Genomic DNA, 27,023 nt, shown 5'->3' on the forward strand with positions numbered 1-27,023 from the left:
GTGATACACGGGAGACTGACTGCCAGTGCTGCCATCTCACATCAGAAACATGTTAACAGTTGGGCCCGTTTTATTAAATGTGTATGGAAGACAATTAGGGGCAGCATGAAAGACGTTCTGACGCTTGAGATCATTTGTGAATGGTGAGAAAGGTCAGGATTCTGAGTTGAATTAGAGAAAGCTGAAAATTAAGTTGCACACCCTCAGTTTGTTTTAGTGCACCCGACATACCAAATCCCCTCTGAACTCCACACTGACGTTTTGAAAAATTCAAACATCCAAACATTTCGTGATTGAGAACATCAAACGTAAGGTGCCAGAGACCGACCAATAGTGGATTTTATAAGCTCGTCATCATGTCATAATCCGCCAAGTCAGAGGTATTGTTTCACATGAACACATTACAGGAACATTAACATTTGTGATGAGAATTCTTTCAATGTGTTTATTAAATAATAGTGACCAGTATGTCTGCTGAGTGGGACATTTTATAGAGTAAATATAAACTCCGGTGCTCTCTGGTGGATAAAGTCTAACGGCGACAGCTTCTTAATGTCCTCAAGACATAATCTTTGGCATTTATGTGCCGGCATCTGCTATTTAAAGCCGTGGGCATAGATGTATAATAAGAATTGGATGCAGCGTTGGAGGCGGAACTCCGTTCATTCCTCTGAGAGTTGCATGAAGCAGCCCGCCTAATTTGGATGGGTATAAAATGATTTAACCGTGCTGCTCTTCTACACTTTCCAAATGTTATCGGATCGAATGGATCAAATTCTGATAAATAAAATAAAATGGGTCAATTCACGGGGATTGTGACGTTAAAAAAAAAACAAAAAAAAAAACTATCCGCAGGTTAACCGACATTTCTCTCGCCATGTATGTCGATGGGGGGAAAAGTCTTTTTGGGCCCTAAGGGCATCATGTGACGGGCCAGGAGTTGTAATTCCACTGTTTGGACGCTATGTTAAATTTGCTTTAAGGCCCGGTGCACTTCCCGTGGGGCTGGCAGTGGGAGGTAGAACGCAACAAAAACTTCTTGCAACTTCTCGCAGCCCTGAGCCTTTGGCTACAGCAGAACGTTCGCTGAAGGAACATACATGTGCATCGGCAGTACAGCCAATAGGAATGCTCTCTCTCTGAAATGAACTGTGATTGGCCAAAGTCTCCCATCACGGACCAGATTTTCTAAAGCCTGAGAACAGAGCCAAGAGTCTAGTTCTCTCTCAGAACACTTGGATTACAATACGCTAAAAACGTATGGAATCTTCGCCCAACGACGGCCAAAATAAACTGCCTACCATGGCTTTAACAGATGACACGTGCTGATCCATCTCACATAGGCTCTAGTCTTCAAAGTTAGCTCCCACGAAAAAAGTCAAATTTCTAAATTGAGTCAGAATGTTGACCATGACATAAGTAATATTTGCTAGGCTAAACAGTCCTTCCAGAAAAATGCGGAGTTTTTTTGTGATTGCTGCGGGCAAAAATCCTTGATTATGCGGCACGTTTCCTTAAAAAATGCGATGGAAAATGTGGAATATTTATGCAATTTTACGCGATGAAATTGCGGGAACTTGCAAAAACTGCGGTTTCATCATGGCTTCATCGCGGGGTTTGCAGCTTTTCGATGATGTTCACGTCGCGTAATTACGTCACTTCGTAACGTTCCCATGGCAACAGGGGAAAATGGCTGCTCTTGTGTGAAGTAAACGCAACATTTTTCAACTTTCTGCTAAGATATATGTGACTTTTGCAACGAAAATGCGGGGATTATGAAATCATGCACGCCCCGCATATTTTGCGCGGAAATCAGCAATTTATGCGGCGAAAGTGCGGCGTATTTGAAAAAATGCGGGCCCCGCATAAATATGCGGACTTTGGCTGATTATGCATTGAATTATGCGATCGCATAATCGCGTTTTTCTGGAGGGACTGGCTAAATGTGGAATACAAAGTGAATTAGATGAATTTCTTCGACAAATGAATGTATCCTATCGAGTATTGTGTGTATATCCAAAGCCTGATACATCTCATTCCTCTGTGCCATATAGTTCCATTGTTCACACTGAAAACAGTCCCCCAACAAATGCACCATTTCCTCTTCACCCTTAAAGTTAGGATAAAGGAATCTTACATGCTCTCCTTCGTCGTTTAAAATGCTAACATCGATTCAATTACTTCATATAGGGGCCAAGGGGTTCATATATAGTTCAAATAATCAGCCGTCTTCACTCTGAGACCATCAACAGCTGTGACAGGCTCAACTAAAGTCATCCTTCTTGTTCACTTTGACAAAAAGGAGAGTGTGTCAATACAAACAGTTGTTTCTCGGTGGCAACCTCCGACTACAACCAAGACCATTTCCAACAGCTTCGTTCTCTCGACAAGGGCTGCCTTTTCCAAAAACACGACAACAGCTGGAGAAAATAACTGATGTTGCAGTATCCTAACAGAAGACCCTTCCTTCTATTCCCTTTTGCTTCAGCACGCCGTTTGTCCATTGTTCCTAATGTATTTACAAAAATCAAACCTACACACGTTCAATGTGGCGAGAGTTAACTGGAATTGGATGTGAAAGGCCAGCGTGGAGTTTTGCGACAGTGCTAATGATGTTCTGGGCTCGGACGCGTCAGACATCTGGAGACATATCACCACAACTGGACATCAAAGTGATCAATGATAAGAACAAGCATCAGGAAATACATGGGGGCATGGTAAGGTGTTGGTTAAACCATTTTTTTTTTTACCATTTAATAATTTGTGTTGTGGCCTATATATAATAGCTGATTCACTTTTTAGTTTTGTGTCCAGCTGAGCACAGGACACCCAACCGGAGATCAGGTCCACGTAAATCGCCGTCTCAGCCACCAGGTAACTCTTCCTCTCACATCAAACCATCCCTTTCTCCTCTTCACAACATTGTGGAGTATTTCCTCTCATTAACTTCTAAATACAGAAGTGTGTCATCTACGAGGGGGGAGGGGGGAGGGGGGTTCGGCAGGTGTTCCAGATGTTCCTCTGGTATTTCTCAGTCTCTCAGCCCCATCCTCTGGGTGCTCTACTTGCTGTGGTGGAGGTACTGCTGGGTGAACATGTTGAGCTCGCTGTCCAGCCAGCCCGCCTTGTTCCTAACAACAAAACACACACACATACATACATATAATAGTCTCTACATTTATGTAATGAGGTGTCTGAACAGGGCTAGAAATACAGTTGTGCAACAGCTGTGCCATGTAATTGGCTCTACACATTTAAATGAGTGATCACAGAGAGACTTAGAGGAAACAGAAAGTTGGCTACTTCCTAACTGTGCCTAAAGCAAGCATACTCGAGCGCGGCACCATGCGCGGGCTTCCGTAGATCGAGCACGCACAGAGACTCTTACGCTCAACGCATAGTTTGTCGCAGTATTCTCTGAACCACCAGAGGGCGTACGGACAAAATAATGTGTGAATGAGCAAGAAGTAGTAGAGAAGAAGAGACCGGACGTTAAGGAAAGCAGGCTGCCTGGCAACAGTAGTGAACACATATGATATGTTAAACACCGACGTACCGCCAAACATTCCATTTTTTCAACGTGACATCGTGACTTCGCGTAAACATACACGCCCACCTTCTTAAGCCAAGTGACGTGTTATCTGTACGCATTTGGAGCGCCGTATACAGTGGACGGGTTGGGTTTAGGAAAAGAAGAACTGATTGGGTTCAGTAAAAGAAGAAAGCTACGGTTAGGTTGGGGTAAAACCTCGTTGTTGAATGTGATTCCTGATTAGCCCCACCAATCGGTCTGGCTGTGTATATGCTGGCCGAGTGCGTCACGTCCTTACCGCAGCAGCTTGGCCTTACTCTGAAGGCTGTCCAGCAGCTCCATCTTGCTGTTCATGTCCGTGATCTCGTCCTCCAGGTTCTGGCGGGTGACGTCTACCTGCTGGCAGAGCTGAGCAAACACACCTGCCAACTCCCTGAGCACAAACAGCAGGGACACAAAGCGGGGTTAGAAAACACCGGATTCCCTTCAAATCACTGATTACGCGGCGCACCGTAAACGCCTGTGTGCGGGTTAACATGCTCACTGCTGGACTTGGTGGCTGCAGTTGGATCCGGTGTAGCTGACGATGAGCTGCAGCTTCTCACTGGCGTAGTCCACAAACTGCCTCTTGAAGGCTCTCTCCTTGGCCTTGGTGGTCCAGGTGAGCCGCTCGTAGATGTAGAGGAGGCCGTACAGACCCACTGACAGGGCGATCAGACGCCAGCCCACCGCCTTCCAGATCTGCAGACACCATCACAGCTTTAGGTCTGGCTCAACCCTCCTCCCCTCTCACACCTAAGCACAATCTGACTGCAGATATATCAGCTGCTGTGACGTGGGTCCAGCTCCTGCAACATTACTGTCGGATGATGGTCGCACAAAAAGCTAATTTGACTCGAAATCAACCAAGCATGAAGAGATAAGTCGATTTTAATGTATCTGGTCTGGAGTCCTCATAATAAATGGCATAAGATGTGCATTATGTAATAAGCAATGTGCAAATGTGCATCATAAAAGTAAAAACACCCCTTAGTCCACATCTCACTTTGTCCTCTTTGTGTGTGTGTGTGTGTGTGTGTGTGTGTGTGTGTGTGTGTGTGTGTGTGTGTGTGTGTGTGTGTGTGTGTGTGTGTGTATATATATGTTCTTGTTTAACTATATTCGTGGGGTCCAAAAACCAGGACTATGGTATACTTGTGGGGTCCGGACAGCTTTGTGGGGCCAAAATGCTGGACCCCACAACTTTAAAGGGCTGTTTGGGGGTTAGGACTTGGTTTTAGGATTAGGGTTAGAATTAGGTTATGGTTAGGGTAAGGGTTAAGGTTAGGCATTTAGTTGTGATGGTTAAGGGGCTAGGGAATGCATTATGTCAATGACGGTTCCCCACAAAGATAGTGAAACGCATTGTATGTGTGTGCGCGTCTCTCCTCACCACGCCGCCAACCACAAGGACACCCATGGAGGTACGAGAGGTAAGGGAAGCCAGCCCAGTCACCATGGAGACCATGAGCTCCTCCTGGGTGACAGAGCTCTGGGGGAATGGAGGCATGCTGCTGCTGACAGGAGTCAGGGCCAGGGGCCTGGGCACCTGCAGGGGGAAAACGAACACACACACACACACACACACACACACACACACACACACACACACACACATTCAGGGAGGGATGTTCTGGGCCCATACACATACCCAGGTCCTGCTGTTGATGTTACCCTTTATGTGGCAGGGAAACAAAGAAATCTTCATCATGAAAAATAACTTTTAAAGTCATTTATCCCTTCATTACACCAGTTTTAAATAAGCACAAATTCAATCAAACTAATCTATGAAAAACACCCTTTAATATATCCTTTTCTCAAATTAAAAATAACTTCTTCAAAAGCCCTTTTAGCTGCTTTACAACTAATGTTACTTACTTGATAACAATACTCTTAAGTTAGTGCTTAGGCTACGCAGCCCAAAAAAAAAAACATTTGAAGAAATTCCCTCTAGGGGGGTGCTGAGGTATCACCTTCACAAGAAATGGACAGACGTGCGTATGTACGTACAACATGAAAACATATTGCCTCTGGCCACGGCAAAGCCTAAATTCACTTTTAAATGTTTTCAAACAACGAGAAATGTTCTTAACCTGACAATCCAGGTGGTTTGTTAACACAAAACCAGCCTGGAAGCCGTCATTGGAACTGTTTGGAGAAGGGCCGGCCCTTTCAAAAAACAAATACCTGGCAGGTGACTGGATGAACCATCTGTCTGTTATGTCCGACATTGTACAAAACTACACACATTTGGCTCCAGTGACCCAAAACATATCACCTGTAATAAAGTGAAATTAAAAAGGTGCAGTAGGTTAAGACTTATAAAACTAACTTTCTGTCATATTTGCTGAAACTGACCTTATATTCCAGTAGAACTACATGAAGCAGGTAATTTAAAAAAAAAATAAAAAAATCAGGCTCCTCTGGCACCACCTACGGCTCATGCGAGGAAGTGTATCCGTGCTTAATTTCCAAACAGGCTCAGTGGCTTGACGTTTAACATTGAGGTATGGATTTGATTAGCTGAGGTATTTTTGCCGACGGTAATGTTATTAGTGTTATAAGTTAGCAGCAGCACAGCTGACCCAGGGTGAGTCTGAGTGAGACCGAGAGCTCTCTTTGCCCGTCAGCTCTGAGATGACGTTATTTTCTGTCTGTTTTAGAAGCTCAAAGCAACTTAAAAGTTTCATCTTAGCAAATTAATCAGAGTGATTGTAAGTTGGTGTTCGACCTTTTTCTGTTTGGGGCTCCCAGACCTGTAGTCGGTGAGCACAGGGGAGACGTTTCCTCCAGGGGTTAACACCCTTCACTTTACCGATACCGCATAAACAACAGATGAAGCCACCGTGTCTTGAGGAGCTTGGTGCTTATTTGGTGGCTTCTTTGCCAACTCTTTTTCCTCCCGCTTTCCTCACACTGCGTTCACTCGTACGCTACGTTACTCTCACAACAACACCGCTAACGCTCGCTCTAGTCCCCTCGCTCAACCACTCACTCACTCATTTAACCCACCTGGCATTCTCGCTCTAACTTGCGCTGCTCTCGGAACACTGGACTTTTATTGTGAAGGGTAGAGTTTCCTCTTAGCGAAATGCTCCGAGTGAATTTAAGCTGGACTTTTATCGTGACGGGTCGACACGGAAGAGTTATGGCAGTGCCTTCTTTCTTAACATTTTTTGTTCGGTCGTTTAGTTTAATTCACAGTTTATTGATATCCAATATCCAATGCTGTCCAAACAGCTCCAAATTCCAAACCCATCTGTATGATTCTTCATGTACGGACCACAGGTAGACACACGGCTTTAAATATGTGGTCAGAGAGGGACTCCACACTGGGAGAAGAAGCAGCATTTGGTTTTAACAGTGTTAGAGGCAGACAGTCATTTCGACTCCCACCACTGCAGCCTAATAAGCGCACTACCCCCATTCAAAATGAATGGGCAGACCTGCGTATTCGCTACACCGTCTGACAGACTGCAGGCAGTGTGAACGCAGGCTAAAAATCACCCACTTTGCAGTTAATGGAATGCTGGCTGCCCATTTACAGAGGCTCAGTCCTTGCCACAGCGGCTGTGGGTACGATTCCAATCTGCGGCCCTTTGCTGCATGTCTAAAGTGCCCAAAAAATGTATCTTTAAAAAAATAAATAAATAAATAAAGAGACGAACAGCATCAACGCCAGAGAAGCACAGGAGCTGACCGAGGAAAAGACTGCAGTCACGTTAGCCACACACACACACAATGTTCCAGAAGGTGTTACCTGGTCGTTGTAGCCCATGAGGGCCCGCCGGGTGTTCTTGGGGCCCAGGAAGCGGTTGACCAGCATGGTCCAGCCCAGAGAGAAGTGGAAGCTGATGTCCTCCTGAAAGTCACTGCACAGCTTGTCACAGGCCAGGTCATAACTGAGGCTGAAGCACTGACGGGGAACCAGCTTGTCTACCTGCTCTCTGACCGGGTTGGGCAGCAGAGGCTTCAGGCCCTCTGCACACACACACACACACACACACACACACACACAAACAGGGACAGCACAGAATCAAGAGGATATATTCAGTCATAATTAGGCACAGAAGTCAGTGACAAACTGTGTGGCTAGTGGCTACAAACATCTTTCCACTAAAGGATACTGCAGTGGAGTAAGGTCTGGCTACACCACACATACATTCTGGGATAGGAGAAAAAAAAAAAAAAGACACTCTCTGGGTTGTTTGCATTTCTTTAAACCAATCACAATCGTCTTGGGCGGCGCTAAGCTCCGGACGCAGCGACTGTGGCTCTGCTAAACAGTCTCTGGAAGGAACTTGTTTTGGTGGAACATTTGCAACCCCGCAAAAAAAAACATAACATTAAAACATATTAAATGAAGTTAACTGTTGATACAATACAGTAACGTGAGCTATTTAAATTAGCTGGATACATGGTGAAACCTCATTGGCAAGAGCCAATGAGGTTTCACCAGTGTATCTCCGTGTGTACTTTGTCCACAGCAATCCCACCAATCGGTCCCAAAAATGCCCAGTTAAGGCTGTTAACACACCAGGGGCGTGGCGAATAAGCGGCGCAAAAATGTGAAATAATCGGCTGCAAATATATTTCACATCAAAATTATTCACACCGGCAGTGATGCAAATTTGCGACAGTTTTCAATAAAAGTTTGGGACATTCGTGCCAGCTCATCTACCATGTCGGTGGGACAGTTTGAGGTCCTTCTGGGAACGTTGCTAGAGAGAGAGAGAGAGAGAGAGAGAGACGGGAGATGCTGCTGAAGAGAGAGAGAGTGACGGGAGAGGCTGCTGAAGAGAGAGAGTGACAGGAGATGCTGCTGAAGAGAGAGAGAGAGACTGGAGATGCTGCTGAAGAGAGAGAGTGACGGGAGATGCTGCTGGAGAGAGAGTGACGGGAGATGCTGCGTCAGCGAACGAAAGAGAGCGATCGGGGCAGAGAGGTAACGTTTAGCGGTGAAGATATCAAGCGAATGTAATGATACAGTAGGTAGAGTCTGCAGTGTGAGCTCAAATAAATGCTGCAGCTCCTCAAAACAGGAAAAGCTAAGCTACTGTAAGCTATTTATTGAGTTTCCTTTTAGCAAAATACTCTGTGAACTGAATTCCGTCTGGAAAACAGTGTAGCACCTCTAGGGTTTTTTATTGTAAAAGGAGTAAAAGAGTGTCTCTTGTAAACGCTAGTATACATTTACAGTTGACATTTTCAGCGTGCAGCTGTGCTAGGTTGAAGGTTGTTGTCCCAGAAGAGAAGGGGAGTTGGACGGCAACACACGTTATCCTGGGAAGGAACTGTCGTTGATGCAGACTATAAAAAGTGTAACAGGCTGGCCATTAAAGCCTGTTCAGTGTAGAGGGATGTTTGCGGCCAGTGTAGACAGGCGAATAGAGCAGTCTCAGGTGTAAACAGGAGGTGAGTTACCGATCATGTCGGTGTGTGTGGCCTGCAGGGAACTGGTGATGGAGGTGGAGCACCTCTCGGACATGTTCTTGCCCAGACCCTCCTCTATGTGCCGGTGGAGCTCCTAGAACAGAAAGAAAAACACACGCTGCCGTTTGGTTTCAGTTTGGTTTCCTCGCATGTACATCCACACTGCTGCTGCCTGACCACTGAGCCATTATACTACTTACCATTACATTGAGGAGGTGGGAGGGGGGGATACATTGCAAGCACAAGGATTTAATAAGCAATAAACTAAATACATATTGTTTTAAAGTGGAAGTAGCGTTTTATTTTTGTAAGAAAAGCTACCTCCTTTTAAGCCTTTTAAGCGTGTCTGTCTGTTTGTTGTCTGTCAGCAGATTACTGGCCAGATACCTTACACTACACTTCTGTTAACATTGCGAGATGGACATGTTTGTTCCATTTTAAATGTTTTGGGTTTATAAAAGGGGAAGGCTAAGTAATAAAGTAATAAAGTTAAATAGACTTTTGCAGGCATATGGAGAACGGAGATGGGGCTGCGGCATCGCATCCCATGAAAAGAGACTCAGTGTACGGTTTTTGGAAGTGCGTTATGCCGTGCAACTGCAGTGAAAAGATAAACAATCTAATTAAATCGCAACACCACAACATTCAGAAACACAATACTCAAACAGTATACATGATTAAGGGACAATATTTCAACTGTAACTGTCAAGTTGGAGACCCAACAGCTAAATGGACTGTGTGGAACAGACTTGACCTAAGGGACAGAGAGAGGTTTGGCTTCTGGCTACACGTGGATGTCTGCGCAAAAGGTCCATACGGACATAGGAAAATGACTAAATGTATGCCATGTGGACTCTACAGTCATTGGCCAATTGGCTCATGCAACACCGAGAACATGGCATCTGTCTACAAGACTTTCCAAGAAGTACAGTACGGCAGCTGTGTAGACACTCATGAAAACAAAAACGTGGCAGGTATAGACAGAAGGCTTGGGCTCTATTTCAGCCAGCCCTGTGAAGCTCACATTAAAGGACAAAGAATTCGGTTGAATATCTGCGTTAAACTCACATTCTTGTAGACCTTGAGTACCACTGGTGACGGGTGGAAGTCCAGGTGGAAGTCATCCACCAGCACATGGAGCTTCCTGATCTCCTCCGACATGGCGTTAGACACCTGAACGTGAGCAGACAGCAGGGGTGAAAACTTTCCCTCTGGTAGAATCAACTGAACCAGGACAATCAGCATCTGCTGACACTGGTGACACATGTACAACTTGAAAAGTCTCTCTTTTTTTTTTAACTAGACTATAGAACGACTTTCATTTTAAAATGGAGGGAATAATTAGATTCCACAAGTCCGTCACTGCACAAGCCATCACGGAGATTCAGGAAGAGAATAAAGCCCAGCTGGGTTGTAATGATGTCATGTTGGGCTCACCTGTCTCTCCACCTCCTCAGTAATCTTCTTGATCTTGGCCTTACAGTCCATGGTCAACAAGTCCAACTGCTTGTCTATGAATTCCAATCGTTCCTGACGGTCGTCTTTTGTCTCAAGGCAGTAGAACCTACACACGCGCACACACACACAATAAAGCGTGATTTATACTTCTGCGTAAAATCTACAACTTTGTATGTACTTTGAGAGCAACAAAAAGCCTGAGTCACATTCCCTGTATGCGTTTATACTGAATTGGCCTTTTAAGCGGATTCTGATAAAAATCTGAAATAGAAGTTGTTTTTTAATTTTGTATCTTGATTGATTTCCAAATTAGACTTAGGCCGGCTACACACTGGCTGCATGGCGTGAGCGTGGTGTTTCTGTTGCTTGTCAGCTGCGTGCTGCTACTAGCCTTGTCCGTACACATGTATGTTTCCCATTGATAAAATGAAATACAATGTTAACCATACATATATACTGATTTGATTACAGCAAAGACAACGTCGGCAGTATTGACGGCAAAATAGGCTACAGAATATTTCGTTCTGTATTGACAGGTGCAATATTTGAAAATCAATTTTTTTTTTCAACATCAACTTGTCATTTATTAATATGCATTGTGTCAAAATGACATATAAACATATTTTTCTATTCTATTTTGCGTTGTCGCATGAAAAATAGGCGTCGGTTCTATTTCTAGCATACACGCTTTTCGGCGCGGCTCGAGCCACGCGCGAGACGTGCATGTCACGCAGGCAGCGTGTAAGTTTTAACCTGTTAACATGGGTGCCGAAATAAAAACGGACACGCCAGGCAGCTGACACGCTTGCTGCGGGCTGGTGCTGCATTCTTCAGTTGTGATTCTTTCATGGGTAAATGTCACCCAAGCACCTTGATATTCGTGGTAGTAGCGTAGCCTTAATAGTTCATTTCTTTGTATTGTGCTACGGTATATTGTTTGAGGGAAGTGCCGTTAACGTTTTGATCAAACACCGTGTGACTATACCGTCGTTGAGGCCCTGAGGTATGACAGCTGGCGATTGTTGATGAATTTGTTTAAATATGCCAAATTGCAATTTTAATGATGATTGTTTGGACGGCTGAGCTAAGCTAAATAATCTCTCTCTCTCTCTTTTAATTTATAAGCCTGTTATATATTATTATCCGTTAGCATTACATTAAAGTAAACCTCTAAATTATTATACACAAATAAATACAATTAAACTACATTGTTGCTAGGTGTTAATATATAACCAAATAGGGCTGGGCAATATATTGTTAATTATATCAATATCGTGATATGAGACTAGATATCGTCTAAGATTTTATGGCAATATGGTTATGTCTCCTGGTTTTAAAGGCTGCATTACAGTAAAGTAACATTTTCTTAACTTTCCAGACTGTTTTTAGCTGTTCTATAATTTGCCTTTACCCACTTAGTCATTACATTCACATTACTAATGATTATTTATCTAAAATATCATTGTGAAAATAGTTTGTATTTGTAAGCACCAATAGTCAACCCGACAATCTCTCGGCATCTGGTCAAGAATAGGGATGGGGATATTTGATTTTCTCCACATCACCCAGCTCTATAACCAAATACCCACATCAAATCAATATAACAAATAGTTTAAATTTTTATGTAAATAGTTCACACAATCCACCCAGGATCCCCGTGTTTCCAGTCTTTGGTTCACATACAGTCTCAATCTATACACTTGTACCGTCTGCTTTTAATACCGGACTCACCTCTGCTCTTGTGCAGCAATGTGCACTGAATCCATAATGCGGCGCAGGGCTTCAGAGATCTGCTTGGCCCTCACAGTGTGCTGCTCAAATTTGGTCTTCACCGCTGACTGCGAGATACACTCCTACACACAGCAGTAGACAGGCCAACGATCCAATCAACTCAAGAACAAAAAGGGGATGTGCTGCACGACTCACTGGATACGTCACTACTCCAGTCCATCTGAAATTAACTTTTGGTATCTGGATTAATTAGTTACTTTACACAATGAATAATGTACAACATTTACTCAGTCAGAAGGTGTCCTCAAATAAAAGTAGGGCTTAAGTTACACTAGTCAATAGTGGAGCACTTTAGGGAGAATGTGCTTGTTTGCCATCTTAGCCAAGCTCTGTGTCTAGTACAGAAAAAGGCCCAGAATGTGTTTAGCCTAGCTTAGCACAAATACTGGAAGCAGTGGGGGGGGGGGGGACTGCTAGCCTCCTTCCATCAATGCTGGAGTGTTAGGGAAGTCACAGTGATAAATAAAATGAATATCCAAAAGAAAACCATGGAAATAAGCATAACTAGCAGGTGACCTTGCTGCTATGAGCATCTTACCTCGAATCGCCTCTCAAAGTTCTGAAACTCAAACATTCGGGCTTGAAATCCCTCTGCAAGAGCGCCACCTGAAACGGGACAACGACATGTAATACTGTAGAAAACTGTAGAATGTGTGTGTCCACACAGTCCACATTTAGTGTGTTCCTTCAAAGCTATGGTATGCGTCACCCGTATGTAGATGGTGATGCGGAACGGACTTTTCGTACAAACGCTGTCAGAATCCACAGTGATCAGCGTCCCTACCTGCTTCAGGCATTCCTTGGGCCTTCTGCACACGAGCCTGAAGGACCTCCTTGGCAGAGACGAAGAAGATGCGGTCGCTGGCCTGGGCTCGGTCCACCAAACCCAGCTCGTCCACCAGGAAGTTGGTGCAGCGGTCCATGTGCTGCCTGCGGACCTGACGCAGCAACGACACGCGTTGTTGAACGTTATTGTAACACAACAACAGTAACCACTGAGCACACCAAGCTGCAAGCGTTAAGAGTTGGGTCGATTTCCGGCATACGGTTTACACTGGCCCAACCCTAGCTGCCAAACTTTTTTGTTTGTGGGAAGAATGTAGACACAGGTTCAAAAACCTGGGAATGAACACATTACAATTAAACTGGGTGTGGCGTCATGTCTCAACTGCAGCTATTTCTAAATCTGGGCAAATAAGACCTGTAGTATCAACATGGCTAGATAACACTGGAAGTCACTGAGAAGGCTTTAAAATAGGATACATGATTTTAGTCAGGGAGTGCAGAGGCCTGTGAAGGTTCCTGCAGACCAGATGGAGGGAGGGGAATGGTAATAGCAGCTAAGCTGTTCACCTGTCTAATCTAAGGCTAGTGCTGCGTCAGCAGCAGGTTAAACCTGTAACACACACACACACCCACACCTGCCCTGCCCCCCTGCTGCAGTCCCCGAGCCTGCCCTATAGTTTATATGATGAATCAAGATTGGACAAAACAAATTCTTGATGTAGACATCCCTCTCACTCTCTACCTGCAGCATGAAGCTACATAAACCACCGGTGTATGGTGGCACAAGTGCCAGGCATACATCATACAACATTTTAAACGTGGTGGCATGTTTTAAATCTGTGTGTGTGTGTGTGTGTGTGTGTGTGTGTGTGTGTGTGTGTGTGTGTGTGTGTGTGTGTGTGCGTGTTCCCTAGTGTAGAGGTTTTGCGAGGCTGACTGACCTCCTCCATGTATTCAGGTTCTGAGGCTGAGGCATCCCAGCGGTTGTTGAGGATGAAAATGTTGGGACTGGAGAGCCGCTCGTTGACCTTGTGAAAGAAAGACTTCTCCTGTAGGGAGACATCAGGTATCACACATTTAACACATCAGCATTGCGTTGACATTTACTACAACGGTTTGACAGATTAGATCCCCATCTGGTCACACGACAGTTCGCTCGGTTCTAGAGCTGATGGGGCACCTTCTGGCTCCGTTCAAAAATGACACGCGCAGCTCTCATGTCTCACCGTCTGCATCAGCGTGGACTCCGAGTTTGCCACCAGAACAAACACATCAGCATCCAGGCAGAACTTGTCAATCCAGCTGTCCAGTTCTGTGGTAACATCTATCCCTGGGCTGGAGGGGGGAAACAAAGTACAATATTCAAATTGCAGTACTCGGCAAGTGAACATAATGTACGTCTTAAAGTTTATTTTGCAAACGGGTGACGGAAATGAATTTGTTGATTGAGTAGTGTCAACGTCTGACCTGTCCACCAACACCAGATCATCCCTGAGCAGAGCACACTTGGCTTTAGGCCACATGACGCAGACCAAGCTGCCGGCGTCCAGGTCCTCATCCTGGTGGAGCGCGTGGGCCAGCTGGTTCACCGTCTGGGGAAAAAAAACACACACACAACATCAGCAACCGACGGGTCCGCGCGCGGCAAAGACCAACGACCAAACATTCCACTTCTGCAGATTGGAGTCGTTGAGATTAGTAGGTGTGGCGTTTTTGGAGACAAAACTATTTGCCCTGCGTGATCGGTTGAGTTCTGCTGACCTTTATGCTCTTCCGCTCCTCGGAGCCTTCCGTGAGCAGGAAGGCCTCGTTGCCATCGGTGCCCTCCACCCTCAGGAAGCAGTTGGTGGTGTGTCCTATTCCAGACGGCAGCACCTTGTCACACAGCATGGCATTGATCACTGAGCTCTTCCCATTACTCGTCCTGCAGAACAAACATGCCTGTCAGCAACGCCTGCCGTCTCTCCACGGCTTTATGTTTAATCCTCTAGTTTCAGGTCAAATTTTACATTTGTAGACTTTTTTTTTTTTTTTTTTTACAGTGACACAGAATTGGAGTTAAAGCTAGGGCTGCACAATTAATCAAAAATAATTGCGACCACGATTTGGACTTTCCCACAATTCGTTGAGCACGATCGACTTATTGACGTTTAAAACACGCGCTCCGCTCGCGGAAACCAGCGCTGCATATCAAATCAAGCGCTTCCTAAACCAACAGCGTGACTCGGGAAGGACTCAGCTGGCCACCGCTGCGCCAGCAGCAGCACTACGCACGGCCGTTCACTGTTAAAGGAACACGGCGACTTATTGGGACTTTCGCTTATTCACCGCATCCACGCAGAGTTAGACAAGTCCATACATGCCCTTCTCATCTCTGTGCGTGTCGTAACTCTGTCTGACGCACCCACTGCTAGCCTCGCTGAATGTATAAATTAGCCTAGCCTAGCGGATACCTGAATCGCAAAATTAAAAACCAATACCTACCCCAATGAACTAATGTCTGAATATTCCAGCCCTTCTTATTTTGATGCAAAAGGTGTGCACATTAGCAGGAAGGTAGCACAACATGGAAGTGAAAGCAGTGCTCTGTATGAATAATCGTGGTAAATAATCGCCTCGATATTGATCAAAGTAATCGGGATTATCGTTTTGGCAAAAATCGTGCAGCCCTATATAAAACTAGCGGAAAGTTTTGTCTTCATCGAAGCGGTAGTGCGGCGAATATCTGCCAGGCTTTCCATGTCACCTGAGGTCTTCGTTAGCGCAGCATAGATGTTACCGATGCCGTTCACTATGTTACGAGACTAGCTCCGAGCACAGATCCGTCTTCTTGGTCTTGCGCGGCTTCAGGTCCACGGGAGAGCAGAGGGTTTTTAATATCCCCACACGCCCGGGACTTTTTGTCTTTCAACATTCTTGGCTCCCGCAATGTTTCTCCTCCAAGCTGAGCACAAATGTGTCCCCGCTTATGGATCTTAAAAAGGATTAATGTAACAAAGCGATGCAGAGCTCGCTGTTCAGCAGCCTTTTAGCCGGCATTACGTCACATGATCCCTGCTCCGTAGCGTCTGACAATAGCTGATATTTTTTGAGTTCAGGACAGCTCTGACTATATACAGGCTCAAAATCAGGCATTTCCATAGTTTCAAAATTAAGCCCCACATAATAAAGTCCCACGTGTACCTTGGAATAACTATATTTCTAAAAACCCGAGGCGCTGTAAACATTGGTAAGTTCAGCTATGTTCCAGCTAACACCAGACAACTTCTTTTTCAAGAAAAATAAGTATATATATATATATATATATATATATATATATATATATATATATATATATATATATATATATATATATATATATATATATATATATATATATATGCCAGTAGATTCTTGACCCATCTGCCTGACGGGACCAGTGGCAAAAAATATTATTGTTGAGTCCAGACATACCTCCCAAAGAAGACCACCTTCATATGCCTGCGTGCAAGTACTTCTCCAATCCCTGCCACCTTGGCCAGGTAGCCCTGGACTTCCTGGACCTGCTCCTCTGTGGCGACTGGGTCCAGCTCTTCATTTTTGTACGTATCTGTAACGGGGAGATATCAAACAGAGGGCCAATCAGTCTGGTTATATGTGGAGTTTCCTTAGATAGCCATACCTAACTACATCAGATTTAGCATGTTTTTTTAGACTAATGTCAAATATGGTGTGTGTGTGTGTGTGTGTGTGTGTTTGTCTGGGTTGAATTACAAACTTAATTATCAGCTATTGTCATTAAAATAAATCATATTCTTGTTATGTAAATACTGAGTTAAGTTTAGAAGGAATAAAGACCGCAAAGTCCGATGACGCCTTTTACGTGCATATGAAGTAGCCATGAGGATTTACCGCTCTGAGCGGAGAGTAGGGTTGGGTACCGAAACCCGGTTCCACTATGGAACCGGTTCCTACGCAAACGGTAGTATTCGGGCTGGATTAGAACGCAAACTTCGGTTCCGACTGAAATATTTTCCCTCTGTCGCTCCAGACTTTCTCCCTTTTACGCCGAGTGGCGCACGTGCCCGCTCGCGGTGTGAAGCGCGTGCCCGCCATATTCCCCCGACGCGCACTCCACAATCACAGCTGATAAGACGGGTTTTTGTGCACGCTCCGAAACGGACGTAAAAATATCACACTTTCTCTGTAGTCTACCGTTAGCTAGCCATCATAAATGTAGGCTACTTTTTAAATGGCATATTTTCCCTCTGGGCTCACCAAAACGGACGTAAAGGCATATTAACCATTCACTGCACGCGATCGCTAGTATACATATTACGCTCTGCTAGCGTCTGCTAGTCTATCGTTCAGGACAAGACCCTGTAGCCTGGTGCCCTTTCAAACTCATACCTGTGTGTACAGGCCTCTCGGACACCATCTGAGAGAGGTTTCTCCTGTGCAGGACATGCCATAAGTCAGGAGAGGTGTAGTATCTTGCCAGAGAAGGCAAATATGGTCATTTTTCTGCAAAAGAACTGCTAAAGTTTGAAGCTGGTTGGCATACCAACTCAACAACATTTATTTAGTTCTTACTTGTTAATAGTGTAACTGTTATTTGTTAAATTATTGTAGTTGTGTTAGGTATTCTAATTTCCCCTTGCGGGATAAATAAAGTATACATTATTATTATTATTATTATTATTATTATTATTATTATTATTATTATGTGACTTAGGTTTACTTATTATATATTTAAGTACTTTAAAAAGTTAATATATTGTTAAATTTTAAAAAAAAAACTCCATAAGAGGCTTTCTTTGATGTCATTTTTCAGTTTTTCAAGAATCGGTTTAGGAATCGGTTAGGAATCGGAATCGTTTTAAAAGTACCGGATTGGCATCGGAATCGTAAAAATCCAAATGGTACCAAACCCTAGCGGAGAGGATGCTTTGTTTATGCCAGCAGCTAAGTTCACAAGATTTTGTCCAAAATTTCAAGATTCCTGGCAAAACTAAGATAAAGAGTTAGGACTGCAAACCGACAGCTTTCGTTTTTGCTCGTTTGTAAAAATTCACAATTTGCAGAGCGGCGCGCTGTGGTTGAAATGTTGCTTTTCCACATGGTTATGCCTGTTGAACAGGTAAGGGTTAATACTTTTTGCTCCCCAAGGTTTTATTACACTTACAGCAACGTAACGTTTGTTGTCATGTGCACCACGGGCCGTTGCTAATTAGGGCCGCGCAATCAATCGCAGCTTCATCGAAAGGCTGTGACATATCTCGAAATACAATTTGCGTTGGTTCAAAAAAAACATATCGGTAGAAAACTGCACTTTCAAACGTAACCGTCGTTCTTTTTTAGTGGTGCCTTTTATATTTAATTCAATGTTCAATTTGTTCAATAAAAGAACATTGGAAAAGATAGACTTTGGTCTGTTTTAAATTCAACAAGCAATTTTGTTGTATTTTAGCAGAATACTAAAAAGCAGAAATCCACAAAAATCACAAGTATTATTCCCATATTTTCCTCATATCGTGCAGCCCTATATTATATTCACTTTAAACATCGGATGAAGTGATTATTTTCTCCAATGCAGGTGATGCTGAGTCAATAATAAATAGTCATGACAAGGAAACAACGTTAACCGATGCATTTTTCCAGGAGTCCACTACGGCCGCGATTAAAACGCTACCTAGCTCGTTTGGTAACGTTAGCTTGTTGGATAGTAGAGGTGTTGAAATTAATCAAATAATCACGGACATGGACGATGCTGCATCGATAATCGGCCAGCCCATAATCGATTATTTCTGTTTACAATTTAATGTATGCCTAACAACCTTTCTGTTTACATTTTCTGTTATGCACGTTCAGGAAGTCTCTCTCTCTCTCTCTCTCTCTCTCTCTCTCTCTCTCTCTCTCTCTCTCTCTCTCTCTCTCTCTCTCTCTCTCTCTCTCTCTCTCTCTCTCAAAAGTGAAACTAAAACGTAACTACATGTCCGACCTAGTGAGACTGTGGCTTTTACATAAAAGTCACCTGGAAGAATCAGATATGAGACTAAATGTTACATTGCCTTCGGATTATCATAAAGGGGTGCATGCGTGAAAGGGGCTAGAAAATGGCAGGTGGAAGGGTACCATCCAGAAAGGAAGCGCTCTCCTTGATGTAGGCCCCCAACTGTTCAAAGATCCCGTTGATCTTCTTCTTTGCCGTGACAAAATGCTTGAGCGGCGATGCGTTCACTTCCGCCATCAGTCTCTTATCCTTCTTGCCGTGTACTGCGTTGGTGTTGGGTCGAGGGAAAACCAAAGACATGGCACTGGACAGGGGATAAGACATCAAAAACACCCGTATAAGCATGTCTGGCAAAAGTGTCTGACTGAAATCTGACATCCACTTGTAGCGAAAGAAAGTCAGTGAGAAAAACAGTTACAGCATTCAGTAGTACATTGAATATGTGTGAGAGAATACCTGGGTGTGGCTGAGAGATGTAGATCTATCTGAATTTTAATGGCTTTGCCAGTAAATAAATTTCTCTTTCAGCACCTGTTTAGTGTCTTATTTATGCTCCCCCTCTCTCTCTAAATCCAAGAACAAATTCATTGTTGGTTGTGGTCTCTTCGGGGGAATAATTGATAGTTAAAAGATAAGATACTGCCAGCTTTAACTATCTGTAATTCTCAGCTTCATTCCCCAGGCTGGCTATCAGCAAGCTCAGCTGCCTCCCCTCCCCTCTGCCCCCAACAACTCTGGACTTCGATTCAGTTTCTTTACTTTTCTATACCGTTTGTTTTTGCCTTACCTTTGCACTATTTAGAATGTATTTATTGTATATATTACCCATCTTGTCAAGTCTTGACTTAACCGTGTCCACCTGTATGGTGACGGCCATTACTCAGCTCTGACCTTTCACACAGTTTGAAGGTAACACTGTACGCATGGTCTGAATGTCTGTCTTCACTCGTTTAAAAACAGGGGAACTTACTAGCAAAATGTAATACCAACACAAACCCAGGTTGAAAAGAGACGATACACACCCAGCTGAAATGTATTTCAAGTTCACGCTAGTATCAGCGCAAGCTAGCTAGTTAGTTGAAATGCATGTCGTCAATCTGTCTAACGCGACATGCCTAACGTTAGCTAGTCTCTTACATCAGTCCTCATCCTTTTGTTGTTAACGTTGTTTGGCTGTAACTGTGGCTACTCATCCTGACTAACTAACAGAGACTGTATACAATAGGTCCTGACTGACATGACAACGCATTGAGTGGGGACAAATCCATGCTAAATGACAAGCTAACTAGCCTTAGTGAAGTTAACGTAGCTTAGATAAGCAGCTAGCTAGCGTACTACAGTAGCTATCCATCCGAACAGACTGTCAACTGTAACTATGGTTTGTGACTTACCGTGGATGGGGTCGTTCCTCACAAAGAATCCTCTCGCATCCTGGCCCCTGGGGTGTGAAATATTTAGCTACGAGCTAATTGCTATCGTTAATGCGCGACTAGTCGCAGAGGATGCAGGGAGCGTCGCTAAATGTTTCAAGCGAGCCCAGGGTTGATGAAGCTACAAGCTGTTTTGGAGCACTGTCAGCGAACAGCGTAAGTTTGACTCCCAATAGATATAGCTATATATTCCAAACTAGGTTGTTTTCTTGTTCCCAGAAAAGCACTTCGTTTCAGCGCATTACCAGCTACTTCGGTCTTTCCCTGACATGTTGGGCTCGATCGACGTTTTAAAGCACAAGTATCGCGGTAAGATGTTTTGATGCCTCGCTAGACCAGTTGCGGCCTGTAGCCACTCATGCCACGCCCCTTGTTTTATTCGCCTTCAAAATAAATGCCCTTTGCAAACGTATTTCTAATTTTATTTTTCTAAATAAAAGCCTGTTTTCTACAGTTCGGGGTGGAACTATAGAAAAATAAATACATATTTCACCCTTTGCTTCTTTGTCACAACATTATCATTGATACATTTCACACTCAGGGACAAATCCAAACGTGATCATTGATTATGGAAGATCCTGATAGCTATCGCAGCCATGCATTTTCTGGGGAGTTGTCGTGGTCTTTGCCCTGAGCGGTGACCACCGTCACGTTAGATTCATCTATCATTTTTAGTGATTTGAACAATAAATTAAACCTGAGAGTCTGGGAATACTACTCTTTAATGAGAACACAATGACACATTTTCAGTAGCAACACAGTAACAAAAAAGTTCAGTTGACTTATAAGCTACTGAAAAGTAGGCAGAGAGCTTCACAAATCAAATGAAAACATTGAAATTACATTTGACAAAATACTGTACATGAAATTAGAGCATCCAGTTTACAGCCCGGATTTCTGAAAGCACAACAGTAGCGATCTTCAGTGAGTCAAAAACAAGGCATCTCTCCATGCAGTGATGATCTTTAAAATGTTCTTTGTTCAGAAGAGCCTAAACAAGTTGCAACTTTGTTTTGGGTTAAATCCTTTAAAATGCAGACAGGAGATTGCATTCTTTACAGAGGTTCCTTACAGCGTCAACCTTTGGAGATGTCCTCAATAAGAAACTTGCATTTTCAAATATACAAAAATATACATTTTTACTGAGTTTAACTGTTTACCTTCAAATTCATAATTTCATTAGTTAGCCGCTCCTCTGTAATGTCCTGCTCAGATTCTCTGTCTGTCTGTCTGTTTTCTCTCCACGTTAGTTATCTGCTCAGCCAGCTGCTGTAATTTCATACTGTGCTATTAGTACTTTTACTGCAGTAACATGTCATCAATGTGACAGAAAAGCTGTTTCATTGTGTCTGTTGGAGGTTTGATTCACTCCCACATTAACATGTTCGCGTTGAAGACTTCACTGTTGGTATCAGTGAGGAAAGAATGGATTTCATATTTTAGGAAACATGTTCAGCTTGTGTAATGACTAGTTAGTGTCTGCAGTCATTAAATCTTTCAGTCAGTAATGGAGCATTGACAGCAGTCCAAATGTCATTTTATTCTGAAAATCTGCTCCTGTTGCAGCCCTTCCTGCCTGCATCCTGACAGGTGGAGCTGTGACTCATTCCAGTGGGCGAATTTACGAATCCTACTATGGCTACGCCAAGACCCGCATATTAATGTGGGAAATAAGTCAAACCTCCAACAGACACAATGAAACAGCTTTTCTGTCACATTGATGACATGTTACTGCAGTACAAGTACTAATAGCACAACAATAAACATGTTTCAGCTTCATCAGGAGGAAGAAGAGGAGGAGGAGGAGGAGGCGTACAGAGGAGGAGACAGAAAGAATCCTGTAGAACCAGAAACACTCTGACAACAGAGATCAGACGACCAGCAATACTTTATTATAACAACCAGCAGTGATAAACGGGAAATTAAACTTCAGTTAAAAGTTATTTTAACTGTTAACAAACGACAATGATGATTTGTAATGTTACTGATTATTGGTAATGTTGTCATTTGTTATTTTAGAGAGAAATACCAAAATGAAGACCAATCAAACTAACCCAAAGTCCCCAGTTTGTTTTTCCATCTCTGTGTTGGTGGTGACATCATGGCGCCATCTGGTGGACATCAGCAGGAACTACCTTAATTAAAAAAATGAGGAAAAATCCAACCTTTAAGGACACCAATTTTCTTTGTGAATGAATAATGTATCGTAAATAAATAAATGTTCTTCCTTAAAATACAGGGGGCATAAGTAAATACATCCCTATGTTAAATTCCCATAGAGGTAGGCAGATTTTTATTTTTAAAGGCCAGTTATTTCATGGATCCAGGATACTATGCATCCTGATAAAGTTCCCTTGGCCTTTGGAATTAAAATAGCCCCACATCATCACATACCCTTCACCATACCTAGAGATTTGCATGGGCTACTTCCCATAAGATCATCTCTCAATGCAAATCAAACCAGCTATTAGGCTAACTGAAATAAAACCATGCCAGTCTCTAGGTATGGTGAAGGGTATGTGATGATGTGGGGCTATTTTAATTCCAAGGACCAAGGGAACTTCATCAGGATGCATAGTATCCTGGATACTATGCATCCTGATAAAGAGATGATAGAGAGATTATTTTATACTAATATTTCCCTGTCTCTTCAAACACACAAAGGAACAGACAAACTGTGTGTGAACTTTGTTTGTCTGCAAGGACGCCGAGCGGTAAACAGGAGACGAGGGTTGGATCCCCGCCTCAGGTACGCCATACAGGAAATGTCTGTGATCATTGGATGTGTACGAGGGTTCAACAACTTGTTAACGACCATAGTCTGTCGAAACTTCAGCTCAATTTCAATTTCCGAATTTCAAATTTGACCAGCAAAACATTTGTTCATGTTTTAGTTTGGCTCTACATGTTCCGTTTTTCCTAGCTGTTACACAAGTTTAACTTTTTAACCGACAATATACACGTTCTTTATATTTGTCCTAACCCTTTAAATTAAACTGAGTACTCGATGAATCCACCCCCCCATCCTGGAGTTCACTGACTTTAAAAGTTAAAAAGAAAAACCACAAAAACTCTCACAGTAACTTTATGCTTTTATTGTGAAAAGAGACAGAATTCAAAACAAAACATGACACAAGTCAACGGCATTTCTAAAATTTCATGACCACAGCTTCCATATTTAAAGGACTGAAGTGGAAGAAGTTTACAATGTTCACGAGGAATCTATTCTAACATTCTGAATTATTTTATACAAAGTTCATTCATTAGTTCATAATAAGTGCGATCCTGTACAGACTCAACTGATCAGCAGTGAGAAACAGGAGGAGACTCTCCGTCCTACACAGAACACAGAGACACTGAGGCACCAGGAGACCTGGACCACAACCTGAACCCAGGATAAAGAGGTTGAGTGAATGTGGTGTTGAAGGTGTAGAGGTGGATCAGTGAGTCAGAGGAGACTCTGTAGAAGGACAGAGAGCCAGCAGGGCAGTCCACATACACTGCTACTCTATCAGAGACAGGGGAGTTGGAGGAGGAGGAGGATGTTTCTCTGTTATTGTGCCGGACAGAGTAACAACCATCAGAGCAGAACAGACTCCAGGACTGATCATTATATCCAAACAAACAGTCATCACTGCGTCCTTTCCTCTTGATTCCTCTGTAACTCGCTGATATAACAACATCTCCTCTCCTCTCAACCTCCCAGTAACAGCGACCAGTCAGACCATCTCTACAAAGCAGCTGAGGAAAGGGGTCAAACCTCTCTGGATGATCAGGATATGGCTGATCCTCCTCCACACGTTTCACCTTCCTGTTGTTGTCAGACAGTTTGAGTTTTCTGTTCACTGTGTTTATGTCGAGTGCGAGTTTACAGGAATCTGACGGAGAGAACGAGACACAACACAGCTGCAGGTATTAACCCATCAGCACTTTGATGATGACATCAGAGGGTTGAATGAGTGATGTCACAGTTTGATGAATGAAATTAAAAACACACTTACACTTCCTCAGACCTGGTGTCAACCATCTGACTCCAGCAGGCTCCACCCTGAATGGAGGGGGGGGGGGGGGCATTACATCAGTCTCACACACACAGCTTCATTCTAATCAAATGTAAGGTTGGAATTTATTAATTTTATATTCATATTTGGGCTGTCAATCATTTAAAATATTTAATTCAGTTTAATTTCGTTTAAAGTGTCCAATCATAACAGAAGTTATCTCAGGACACTTTCCAGATAGAGTAGGTCTAAGTCAGGATTTTATTTCACAGTACGCACAACAAGCAACAGAGAGCGCCCTCTAAAGCCGTTTACTGCTCCAGAAATCAGCTGTTCTTATAATAGGCTATTTGATGTGTATGAGTGTGTTCCTAGCGTACTTTATCATATCATAATGACCAGGTGTCTCATTTATAAACGTGGCGTACGCACAAAACGGGGCTGAAAATGTGTGTGCGCCAATTCCCACGCAAAGGTTGTGATTTATAAAAAACAAACTTGACGGGAGAATGCGTAGTCCTCCACGCAAACTCTGACTCAATGGGAATTGGCGACGCAGATGGTGAGGTGGTAAACTGATATAAGACTGCAGGAAGTAAATGTGGGAATAACGATTACTCTTAATATTTTCAAGTATTAATGTCTCACGCACATTTCTTCACTCCATATCATCCACATTGTCATGAAGATTAAAAACAGCAGTATTATTTGCGCTTGTACTGACTGATACTTGTTCCATAAACACTTTGTAAAATCTAATTAAAATCTTAAATCAAAATTCGTTCTTAAAGCAGCCATATTATGCTCATTTTCAGGTTCATAATTGTATTTTAAGGTTGTACCAGAATAAGTTTACATGGTTTAATTTTCAAAAAACACCATATTTGTGTTGTACTGCACCGCTCTCTCTCACTGCTGCAGATCCTCTTTTCAGCTGGTCTCTGTTTTAGCTACAGAGTGAGACCTCTTTTCTTCTTCTTCTTCTTCTGTACTATCTTTGATTGCACTGCACATGCCCAGTAGCTCAGATGTAGATCATGTCAGCTAGCTAGCTCCATAGACAGTAAAAGAAAGGCTGTTTCTACAACTTCGGTCAGTTACAAGGCAGGATTAGCTGGGAGACTTCTAAATGAGGGTGCACATGTAAGTAGTTCTTTTGTAGATTATGGTGAACTTGTGTGTGTTGTAGTAGTGCTTTGCTATTGAGAACGAGGTAGCATGCTAGCGTTAGCATGCTAGCGTTAGCATGCTAGCGTTAGCCATAGCGTTAGCATGCTAACGCTACGAGCTAATGGTTGCGGTTAGCCTGCTCGTTTCGGCTTGTGACATCACAAGCCGTGCCGATTTTGAACAGCTCACCCAGAGACTGAAGGCAGGACACATTCAGAAACCGTATCTCACTCTAAACAGCATGGATGGATTTTTTTCAAAGTTTGTATGTGTGTGGAAGCACCAGAGACAGAAAATAACACCCTAAATCCCAGAAAAAGTGATTTTTTCATAATATGGGCACTTTAATATTTAATCGGCGCTGTCTCACCGTCACATTGTCCGCTACGGAGCGCAGGAGGAGATGGCCAGACTCCATGGAATACAGGATAGCATCAAATACCCTACCATTAGATAACAGCAGAACACAGTGTAAATAACTAAATATCTGTCTTTAATACTGTGCATGTATCATCAAATGTCAAAGTCTGGAAATACAGCCGTTAAGCTCTCGCGCAATCGTTACACTTAATGTCCTCGTTATCGGTCCGAACTTTAATACTGTTCGTGACAAAACCTGCATGAAGAAAAGTGTGTTTGCCAATTAGACTTTCGTCTTCAAATTGTATCTCAGGATGGGGGGATATCACTAGTTGATGCTGTGACCCCCCGTGCGTAATGCTACATGATGGCACTGCTGGCACTGCAGAAGTACTATGCCAATGGAAGAAACAGGAGAGAAAGAGGCTTCAGGGACCATGACAATGACTGGCTAATATGCTGATTTAAATTCCCTAAAGCTGTGCTCTTGGATCTATGTACTGAATTGGGTCCAGTAGATAGGGCAACGCGCCGGAACCGTGCCATCCCGGTCCAAATACAGGTCCTCGCCACTCTGGGGGCAACCGGCTATTTCCCGAGGGAAATGGCAGACAGCTAAGTGTTTTATATAAATATTATATATAATCTTCAACTTTATCGCTAAGGCTTGTTTGGATATAATATATAGTTCTGTTCAATTTTATCATATAGGTCTGGTATATCGAAGCTGTCCCTGTGTGTCGTAATGCCTGCCGTTTTGGAAGGTATTATTAATATAGGTAGCCTAGTCTATACATCAGGTTTACCTACACTGTGCGAGAACAGGCCAAAATTATAATTCAATTTGCAGCAATTCCCGAGCTTCTGAGAAGTTTTGTACACGTACACTTTTAGTAAGAATCCTATGCACACTTTTATAAATGAGACCCCAGGTCATGAGAATATTACTGAAACTACAGGTTGTTGTTTTATAGGATGGAGATGTCCATCTCTAGTTCCTGATAAGCTGATCTATTGGGCTATATAAACGC

At 43.2% G+C, this 27,023-nt stretch overlaps 1 protein-coding gene and 1 long non-coding RNA gene across 3 annotated transcripts; both read right to left on the minus strand.

Moving 5' to 3' along the window:
• Nucleotides 1-2,749: 2,749 nt before the first annotated feature.
• On the minus strand, nt 2,750-20,780 carry mfn2 (mitofusin 2). Its single transcript, XM_031301095.2, has 18 exons — nt 20,423-20,780; nt 19,154-19,335; nt 16,493-16,628; nt 14,801-14,963; nt 14,507-14,631; nt 14,266-14,374; nt 13,981-14,088; nt 13,038-13,191; nt 12,792-12,859; nt 12,194-12,315; nt 10,442-10,568; nt 10,073-10,177; nt 8,996-9,098; nt 7,332-7,552; nt 4,965-5,120; nt 4,077-4,273; nt 3,831-3,965; nt 2,750-3,131 (listed from the first exon to the last, which is right to left on the minus strand). The coding sequence occupies exons 2-18, from the start codon at nt 19,329-19,331 to the stop codon at nt 3,062-3,064; spliced, it is 2,277 nt and encodes a 758-aa protein (XP_031156955.1). The 5' UTR covers nt 19,332-19,335; nt 20,423-20,780; the 3' UTR covers nt 2,750-3,061.
• A 379-nt stretch (nt 20,781-21,159) lies between these two features.
• LOC116050873 lies at nt 21,160-24,260 on the minus strand. Of its 2 annotated transcripts, XR_004105189.2 has the most exons (3): nt 24,222-24,260; nt 22,516-22,592; nt 21,160-22,318 (listed from the first exon to the last, which is right to left on the minus strand). It is a non-coding gene; the product is annotated as an uncharacterized LOC116050873 (long non-coding RNA). The 2 variants fall into 2 exon arrangements; XR_004899109.1 differs by having other exon boundaries at nt 21,160-22,592.
• Nucleotides 24,261-27,023: the final 2,763 nt, after the last annotated feature.

Source organism: Sander lucioperca, chromosome 12 (genome assembly GCF_008315115.2).
Source record: "Sander lucioperca isolate FBNREF2018 chromosome 12, SLUC_FBN_1.2, whole genome shotgun sequence".
Classification (NCBI taxonomy): Eukaryota; Metazoa; Chordata; class Actinopteri; order Perciformes; family Percidae; genus Sander; species Sander lucioperca.